The sequence below is a fragment of the Hemibagrus wyckioides genome, linkage group LG21 (assembly GCF_019097595.1).
Source record: "Hemibagrus wyckioides isolate EC202008001 linkage group LG21, SWU_Hwy_1.0, whole genome shotgun sequence".
Classification (NCBI taxonomy): Eukaryota; Metazoa; Chordata; class Actinopteri; order Siluriformes; family Bagridae; genus Hemibagrus; species Hemibagrus wyckioides.
In genome coordinates, this window is record NC_080730.1 from 1,856,002 (window position 1) to 1,865,620 (window position 9,619).

General features: G+C 47.6%; 1 protein-coding gene across 5 annotated transcripts; it reads left to right on the forward strand.

The window, feature by feature from the left end:
- dnajc14 (DnaJ (Hsp40) homolog, subfamily C, member 14) lies at window positions 1-9,104 on the forward strand. Of its 5 annotated transcripts, none has more exons than XM_058373578.1 (9): window positions 62-176; window positions 1,353-1,403; window positions 1,531-2,660; window positions 2,784-2,882; window positions 3,137-3,243; window positions 3,335-3,454; window positions 3,589-3,749; window positions 4,055-4,157; window positions 5,920-9,104. In XM_058373578.1, exons 3-9 carry the CDS (start codon window positions 1,590-1,592, stop codon window positions 6,194-6,196), a joined length of 1,938 nt encoding a protein of 645 aa, XP_058229561.1. In that variant the 5' UTR covers window positions 62-176; window positions 1,353-1,403; window positions 1,531-1,589; the 3' UTR covers window positions 6,197-9,104. The 5 variants fall into 5 exon arrangements, with proteins under 5 accessions (XP_058229557.1, XP_058229558.1, XP_058229559.1 ...); XM_058373577.1 differs by lacking the exon at window positions 62-176 and adding an exon at window positions 209-663; XM_058373574.1 differs by lacking the exon at window positions 62-176 and adding an exon at window positions 1-56 and having other exon boundaries at window positions 1,353-2,660.
- The last annotated feature ends 515 nt before the right edge of the window (window positions 9,105-9,619 follow it).

Consider the following 9,619-nt stretch of genomic DNA (forward strand, 5'->3'; position numbering starts at 1 on the left):
CCGGAAGTGACCAGCGTGGAAAAAATAAAGAGAAACAACAAGGACAGCGACGTCAGGTAGCGAGTTGGGCTAAGTATAAAATCAGTTTTTTTCCCCCTAATTAGCAGTAATATGACGGGAGAAGATTTGACAGACATATTTCTAAAAGCATGGATTAAATCTGGGTCTGTTGAAGCGTGAGTGTTGATTTTAATGGTCCTGTTTAAAAGTCGGGAGTGTTTGTGCTAAAAAAAAAAAAAAAAAAGAAAAGATGTCCAGTCTGGCCAATGAGGAGTGCGGTCACGGCTCTTCACCTTTTAATCACATAAAAAACACAATAAACTAATCAACTTTATCTGATTATTCTGCTTCTAAAGTGTGTGAAAAAGTAAGCTTTTATGTGTTTTTTGGTGCAAGAAACCGACAGCAGATTCATGAGGAGCTAAATGACATCACAGACCTGCAGGACGACCAAAACAAACATGAAGGCGGAAGAGAGAGAGAATAAAAATACAAAGAAAGAGTAACGTGTAGAAATAAACAACACACACACACGTTTATATTTAAGCACATGTTTGTGTGATTGAGTCTCTGAAGCAGCTGGAGTGGCCTCGGTGCTCAGTCCGGTGTCCACTGCTGTGGTCAGTGTGGAAGTGTGAGGGAAAGGAAACTGCTGTGATGAGGGTGAGGATTCGATGTGGAAATATTTCCACACAGCTCCTGTCGTTAATAATTTGGCTGTTAATATCCAGATGTTTGTATTATTCCACCTGAATGATGTTGAATCATGGTGTGAAAATCTGACAGTGCTTGTATGTGTGCATGTGTGTGTGTGTGTGTGTGTGTGTGTGTGTGTGTGTGTTTGAGAGAGAGAGAGAATGTTCGGATTTTAAAATGAATTGCGTGTCTGATAGATTTATCTGGAAAAAAGGACTTGACACCGGCAAAGCTGTGCGATATCACAGACCACGAATAAGTGTAAAGATGTAGATATTAAAATAAGAAAGATCGATTTATGTTCACGTTTTTAAAATCGAAAACGACATCCGGGTCAGATGTCGACGTGTCTAACGGGTTCGTTGTGTGAAAACCGTCTTTATTTCTTCAAAAGCTTGCCTTGTTTTTTTATTATGTCACTGAGATAGGTCACGTCCCAGAGATTTTGTATATTTCCTGACGTCACAGTGTTGTGTTAAACGATGGAGAGATGGTGTGTTGTTCTGCAGAAATACATCAGGTGTTTCAGTCTGGTTTTAGACCACAGCCGGTTTAAATGAACTAGTCCTTCAGTGTTCTACAGTGAAAAGATGTACTGTCTCTGCGTGTTGGCCAGTGCTGGTCTAAAGTCATGCTTTCTTTTGTCCTGTCTACAGGATTCATGGCGTAAATCTGCCCAGATGAAGCTGAGTGCAGTGATGGACCTGGTCAGTAATGAAAGTTCCCAGGGCATCGTGGCTCAGCGTCGCTTGAGCGTGTTATGCCGTGCTTAGCAACAACATTTCCAGATTACTGCACTAACCAGAGACATTTATTCCTCCTCTTGGAGAATAGCGGGCCGTGTGACGGGTAATGACGGACCCCTGAGCCTCCTCTCTTTCGGCTTTTTGAAAATGACCGACGTCATGGATGATCCGGCAGAGTTAAGTGGAGAGATGTGTCTTGACGTTGGATCACAGAGCGGGGAAATGTGCGAGGAGTCTGTGCCGAGTAAGCCACGGGAAGCGGAAACGTCTCGGGAAGCGCCGGAGGATCTGAACTCCGAGTCCCACAACGTTAAACAGCAGGAGGACTCGGAAAAGGTAGAGGAGAGCGGATACGCGAGAACTAATGGGGGAACGGATCAGCTGGAGGAAGACGGGAACGGTGTGTTTGATGAGTTAGATGACGAGAAAGACGGGTGTAGGAACGCCGCTGGAAAGGACGCGTCCGGATCCCGGGGAAAGAAAGGAAAGTCGAGGAAAAGCGGCTCGGGATCAGGTGATCAGTTTTCATCCTGGATGTCGCCTCCGTCCTTTTCCTCCTCGTCAGCAGGAGCAAGCAGACACAAGCAGATCCGCCGGAGGAACCACCACCATCACAACCAGAGCCGTCTGAGAAGACAGACCGGCTTCCAGCTCATAGCGGCATTCCGAGAGTTCTTGTCGGAATCGGTCAGCCCGTGGAGTATATCCTGCATCCATATGGTAGTGGATCTGATCGTGTCTCTGACCCACCACTGCGGCGTCTTCGTCGAATCTGGAGCGATTGCACTTTATGACCTTGGCATGTTCTTGCTCTTTAAGGTCACCGACGTCCCGGGAATGAAGCAGGATTTAAGACGGGTCGTGGATCAGACCTGGAGTTCCGGTGCGGCTTTGGCGGGCTGGGTTTGCAAAACCACGAGCTCCGCACGCCGAGCCCTGGTCTCAGCTTTCTGTCTGATGAGTTGCATAATGCTCCTAAGTGCCGGGTTTGTGAGGAGCGTTGTGGAGAGGCTGGGAGGAGACCGAGGAAAGCGATGGTGGCTCAGCCTTCAGAACTGCTGGATAATGAAGAAAGCAGTTGCACTGATTGGAAAGATCAGAGGCTGGCTGTGGAAACGAGATGCCTCTGGACATGAGACGGTGAATCCAGAATCTCCATCCAGGACAGAGAGGAATCAGCCTGGACAGGAGCTCGAGAGACTGCTGGCATTAGCTCAGGTACCTCAGAGTAACACTCGTGTGTGTGCGCTCGTATTCCTGATGAGTTTTCTGTGTGTTAAATGTGTGTGTAAAGCAATATTCAACATCAGTAACTGAAAACCATTCACAAACCTGCTGCAGATCCCTGAAGATGAGCTGGACCCGTTCAACGTGTTGGGTGTGAACACACACGCCTCCGAGTCGGAGCTGAAGCGGGCCTATAGACAGCTGGCTGTACAGGTGAATAAATCCTCTTAAGCAACACTTTAACTTTATACACGCTCCAGCTCTTATTCATGATTAAAACCAGCAGCATTCAGAGCACATTGACCGCTTCACCTTTTACTAACACGTCTCCTCCACTGTCAGGGGCAGTGTTTAGGGGGCGTGGCTTTGTAGTGAACGCTGAAGAACGGCAGACTGCACCGTTAAAGTGTTGTGTATGTAAAGTGATGAGTATGTTAATTTTTTCTCTAACTCTGCTGTATGTCCAGGTCCATCCAGACAAGAACAAGCACCCTCGAGCCGGCGAGGCTTTTAAAGTCCTCCGAGCGGCGTGGGACATCGTGAGCAACCCAGAGACCCGGCGCGAATACGAGCTGTGAGTGCACCTTTAAAATTACACCGTCAGCATTTTTAAAGAAGAGTCTGGCTGGTATTCTTAACTCTGACCTTTTATTTGGACGAAACAGGAAGCGTATGGCAGCTTCAGAGCTCTCCAAGTCGATGAATGAGTTCCTGACGAAGCTGCAGGACGACCTGAAGGAGGCCATGAACACCATGATGTGCACCAAGTGTGAGGGCAAACACAAGTACGGCATTTTAAACCACATTATCACACAACAATAAATACCTAGACATTAAGATGAGGGTTAAACCTGAACTTACTGCCCCTAATAACCTTTATGTTTTTATTCTCTTGCTCTGTCTGGGTTTTGCCCTGCAGGAGGTTTGAGATGGACCGTGAGCCTCATGAAGCACGTTTCTGTGCTGAGTGCAATAAACGGCACAGCGCCGAGGAGGGAGATCTGTGGGCCGAGTCCAGCATGCTCGGCCTGAAGATCACCTACTTCGCCTTCATGGACGGAAAAGTCTACGACATCACTGGTATTTGGAATTACACTGGATCTTATATCACTGACTGTGTACATGCCATAGTGCGTTTCTGTGTGTGTGTGTGTGTCTGTGTGTGTGTGTGTGTGTGTTTATATATACCCACTCTCAGAGCACTTTATTAGCAACACTGTACTAATAGGGCAGGGCCTCCTTTTGCTCCCAGAGATTTTTTCGGGTCCATGTTCACACGACTGCTGCAGATTTGGTGTTCCTGATAAAATGCCATAAAATGTAAATAAGGTTTATGATTAATTGCTTGTTTGTAGTGAATTTGGATGATTTCTCTCCTCTCACAGAGTGGGCGGGTTGCCAGCGAATAGGAATTTCCCCCGACACGCATCGTGTCCCTTATCACATCTCTTTTGGTTCAAAAAGTAACACCAGCTCCAACCGCCACAGGTAAAAACCCTTATATTTCACCACACTTCTTCACTGAGAGAGACACAGAGACCACGCCTTCTTTTACTGAAATAGACACAGAGGCCATGCCTCCTTCACTGAGAGAGACACAGAGGCCATGCCTCCTTCACTGAGAGAGTCATGAAGGCCATGCCTCCTTCACTGAGAGAGACACGAAGGCCACGCCTCCTTCACTGAGAGAGACACGGAGGCCACGCCTACTTCACTGAGAGAGACAGAGGCCACGTCTCCTTCACTGAGAGAGACACAGAGGCCACGTCTCCTTCACTGAGAGAGTCATGAAGGCCATGCCTCCTTCACTGAGAGAGACACGAAGGCCATGCCTCCTTCACTGAGAGAGACACGAAGGCCACGCCTCCTTCACTGAGAGAGACACGGAGGCCACGCCTACTTCACTGAGAGAGACACGGAGGCCACGCCTCCTTCACTGAGAGAGACACGAAGGCTACGCCTCCTTCACTGAGAGAGACACGGAGGCCACGCCTCCTTCACTGAGAGAGACACAGAGGCCACGTCTCCTTCACTGAGAGAGTCATGAAGGCCATGCCTCCTTCACTGAGAGAGACACGAAGGCCATGCCTCCTTCACTGAGAGAGACACGGAGGCCACGCCTCCTTCACTGAGAGAGACACGGAGGCCACGCCTCCTTCACTGAGAGACACGGAGGCCACGTCTCCTTCACTGAGAGACACGGAGGCCACGTCTCCTTCACTGAGAGAGACACGGAGGCCACGTCTCCTTCACTGAGAGAGACACGGAGGCCACGTCTCCTTCACTGAGAGAGACACGGAGGCCACGTCTCCTTCACTGAGAGAGACACGGAGGCCACGTCTCCTTCACTGAGAGAGACACGGAGGCCACGTCTCCTTCACTGAGAGAGACACGGAGGCCACGTCTCCTTCACTGAGAGAGACACGGAGGCCACGTCTCCTTCACTGAGAGAGACACGGAGGCCACGTCTCCTTCACTGAGAGAGACACGGAGGCCACGTCTCCTTCACTGAGAGAGACACGGAGGCCACGTCTCCTTCACTGAGAGAGACACGGAGGCCACGTCTCCTTCACTGAGAGAGACACGGAGGCCACGTCTCCTTCACTGAGAGAGACACGGAGGCCACGTCTCCTTCACTGAGAGAGACACGGAGGCCACGTCTCCTTCACTGAGAGAGACACGGAGGCCACGTCTCCTTCACTGAGAGAGACACGGAGGCCACGTCTCCTTCACTGAGAGAGACACGGAGGCCACGTCTCCTTCACTGAGAGAGACACGGAGGCCACGTCTCCTTCACTGAGAGAGACACGGAGGCCACGTCTCCTTCACTGAGAGAGGTACGGAGGCCACGTCTCCTTCACTGAGAGAGGTACGGAGGCCACGTCTCCTTCACTGAGAGAGACACAGAGGCCACGTCTCCTTCACTGAGAGAGACACAGAGGCCACGCCTCCTTCAGTGAAAGAGACACAGAGGCCACGCCTCCTTCAGTGAGATACACAGTGGCCACACCTCCTTAACAAAGGTAGACGCACACACAGAGGCCACACCTCCTTCAGTGAAAGAGACACAAAGGCCACGCCTCCTTCAGTGAGATACACAGTGGCCACACCTCCTTCACAAAGGTAGACACACACACACAGAGGCCACACCTCCTTTTATCGAACCGACAACCACACAAGCCGCACCTTCTTCACCAGAACTGATAAGAGTCCATTAAGGTTAATCTCTCTCTCTCTCTCTCTCACTCAGATCTCCCTCAGGCCACACCCCAGCTCCAGGCTCTCCTTCCGACCTGCACGATTTCTTCAGCCGTATTTTCCAGGGAGCGCCGGGCAGTGACGCCTCTTCCAATGGTGGATTTTTCCCACCGGGATCAACCCCGACTCACCCCGGGGGGGCCAGCTCAGGGCCGCCTCCTCCTCAGCCTGGCTTTTTTACGCAGCGAGGAGAGCCGAGTGAGAGCTGGAGCGAGGGAGGAAAAGGACAGCGGAGGAGGAAAAAAGCACGCAAGCCTTTTCAGCGCTGAGCTTCGGCACGACGAGCTACGACGTCCACAGAGGAGAACATCGGACTGGTGCCTGTGTTCTGTCCTGGACAGACGAACAGGTCGAGGGGAAGAGCGGAGGGTCTGTGATTGTGCGTGAGATCATCTCCCTGCCAACAGGAACTCCAGGAGATGACGGATTACGAAAGAAAAATGAAACAATATCAAAGTGTTTTTCCCCTTAACTACGAGGTCATCCATGCAGGAAATTTTTCTTTTTTAAATTTATTTGATTTGTTTTGCGTCCTGTCACTGCAGGTAGGCAATAGCATGGCTTATTCAAAAAGAGTTTGCGCCTTTTTTTTTTTCTTTCGTTTTGTTTTACGATTCTTCTAAACAATCGGCCATGAAGACACCTCAGGGATGATCAGATGGTCTGCTGAATGGCAGAAAGACACACAGCTCATAATATCACCATAACGATCGTCCGCACTGGGTCGCTTTCATTTATACTTGAATTTATTTTCGGTTTATTATACAGCTGTCTCGCCTCCTTTTCTGAAGCAGAGGTTAGACACGAAGTGCAGAGTAATGTCATAAAGCCTCCGTGAGGAACGACTGTTTGGAAACATTTATTATTGGGTTATAAATAATCGTGATTAGACTCGTGATTATTGTCCTTTTTTTATTCCATCTGAAGTTTTTGAAAAACCAAATGACATTAAAGGAAAAGAAAAGGACCTCCACACTCACACACACAAAAAATGAAACCCTCCACAATTTCTCATGGAGTTAATCAGCCAAGGCATGTTTGGTGTCTGGGATTCGCGATCACGCGTCCACTCGACAATTCCGTGTCAATTAGGGCTGCCGTCCATTCTACGGTGATCATGACTACTTCCTGCTCCCTTCATCATGACGACTTCATAAGAGGGCGAAAATAGCAGATTGTAATTAACCAGGAAGGAATTTGAGCGCATGTTTAGACAGCTGAAGCCTGCTTTATTTTTCTCAAAGGCCAAAATAATGACTACAGCCATTTTACATCGATCAGCCATAACATTATGACCAGCTGCCAAAACAGCCCTGAGCCATCGAGGCATGGACTCCACTAGATCCCTGAAGGTGTGCTGTGGGATCTGGTACCATATCCTTTAAGTCCTGTAAGTTGTGAGGTGGGGCCTCCATGGGTCCAACTTAAAGGACTTACAGGTCTTAAAGGATACTTTTGATAGATACTGACCACTGCAGACCGGGAACACCCCACAAGAGCTGCAGTTTTGGAGATGCTCTGATCCAGTGGTCTAGCCATCACAATTTGGTCCTTCATCAAACTCGCTCAAATCTTTACTCTTGTCCATTTTTCCTGCTTCTAACATCAACTTTGAGGACAAAATATTGCCTTACTGCCTAATATATCCCCCCCACTAACAGGTGCCATGATGAGGAGATACTCAGTCTTGTTCACTTCACCTGGCACTGGTCACATTGATATGCGTGATCGGTGTTTAATGAGGCTTAAATTTGTGGAGGCGAATCCACAATCCGCTTACATTTATTCAGAGAAAAGAACGAACCCGAAAAACCGATTTAAAAAGAAAACTAAGCACTTTGGAAGAGAGAGTGGAGGTGTGCAGTGGGAGCGAGTGCAGAGAAGTCACGTGACGGCGCGTGTGTGTGTTCGTGTTCGGTGCTCAGTCACGTGTTGAACGTGTTTCTTCATTCGTCTTCACCAAAATGCTTTAACTTGATCAGAATAATCACCTGTTCAGAATTTTGGGAAATATTATCGATTAAGGCAGGTGCAAACTTTGTTTCCCGTCCTCACACACACACACACACACACACACACACGTATATATGTAGGAAAGAGTTCGAGAAGGTTTCTGCTTTGTGTTTATTTGATGCTTCTCTGAACACATCATTCAGATCCTGAGAGAGAAAAAAAAGACCTCCTAAAAAATCCAAAATCTTCACTATGATTCTCACGAGACGGTCGCAGTGAGTCACGTCTCTCACACACACACACGCTTGGTGCACACGCTAACAGAACACGTGACTGGGTTTTAATACTGTGATGCGTTTTGAGGAAACTGTGTCCAGATCCATGAATATTAATGAGCCTGATTAGCCTTAAACAAATGATTTGTTTCTTCTGTTTACGAGATGTGTGTGTACGATCGTTTGCTGGAGATTAGGCATGTGCTGATGGTCAGATACTATGGAAAAAGAAGCATTGGTATTAGTCACTTTACATGATGAACACTCCCAGGGTGTGTGTTTAGGAAGTTTACTGAGCTGGAGAAAGCTTAATGTAGCTTTGAAAAGGTTGGTTATGATGTCATAAGATTAAGCTCCGCCCTCATTGCCACACTAGCGCCTGTGAGGGCGGTACAGGATGGTGCTCATGCCGTAAACGAGTGAAAGGTCGGATGGAGATTTAATATTTGCACGTGTTTAATCTCAACTCTGGGTCTGAATATCCTCAAGATGTTTTTGTCCTGGACTTTATTTTAGCTTGGATGTTGAGTTGTAGCTGGATTTTTTTTTCTTTTAAACAAATTGTTTATAAAACTGCATTTGAAAAAGAGTCGATTTATTTCATTTCATTTCATGAAATTTCAAGGTTTTGCTCCGATGGCAGTGTGAATGCTTTACCTTTACTTTATATGAGACGGTCAGCGGCGCACCTGAGACGGGTCTGGTGTATCCGGATCCCACAACAGAACGTCCCAGAACGAGAAGTGAATTTAAACCCGTATGCAAAAAGATTTATATAGTTTTAAAAAAACAAAACAAAATAAAAACAACTCAGACAATCATTATAAAGGTAAATCAATGGTGCGGGACACTTTTGGAGTCTTGAAGGTTTATTTCATCCCAGTTCCCATGACGATCGTTTAATTGCTGCTTCTTTTCATTGTTTCATATTAAAAGTTGATTTCTGTAACTCGGAAGTCTCTTCGTCGTTATTTATGGTGATGTGTGATGCCCTTTCAGTTCATTACCCACAATGACTTTCTGCTACCTGTTCACAGTCTTGTATAACACTAACCACTGACCGGTGACGTGAATAAGACTGAGTATCTCCTCATCATGGCACCTGTTAGTGGGTGGGATATATTAGGCAGCAAGTCAACATTTTGTCCTCAAAGTTGATGTTAGAAGCAGGAAAAATGGACACGCGTAAAGATTTGAGCCAGTTTGATGAAGGGCCAAATTGTGATGGCTAGACCACTGGATCAGAGCATCTCCAAAACTGCAGCTCTTGTGGGGTGTTCCCGGTCTGCAGTGGTCAGTATCTATAAAAAGTGGTCCAAGGAAGGAACCGGTGGTGAACAGGCGACAGGGTCATGGGTGGTCAAGGCTCATTGATGCACGTGGGGAGAGAAGGCTGACCCGTGTGATCCGATCCAACAGACGAGCTACTGTTGCTCAAACTGCTGAAGAAGTTAATGCTGGTTC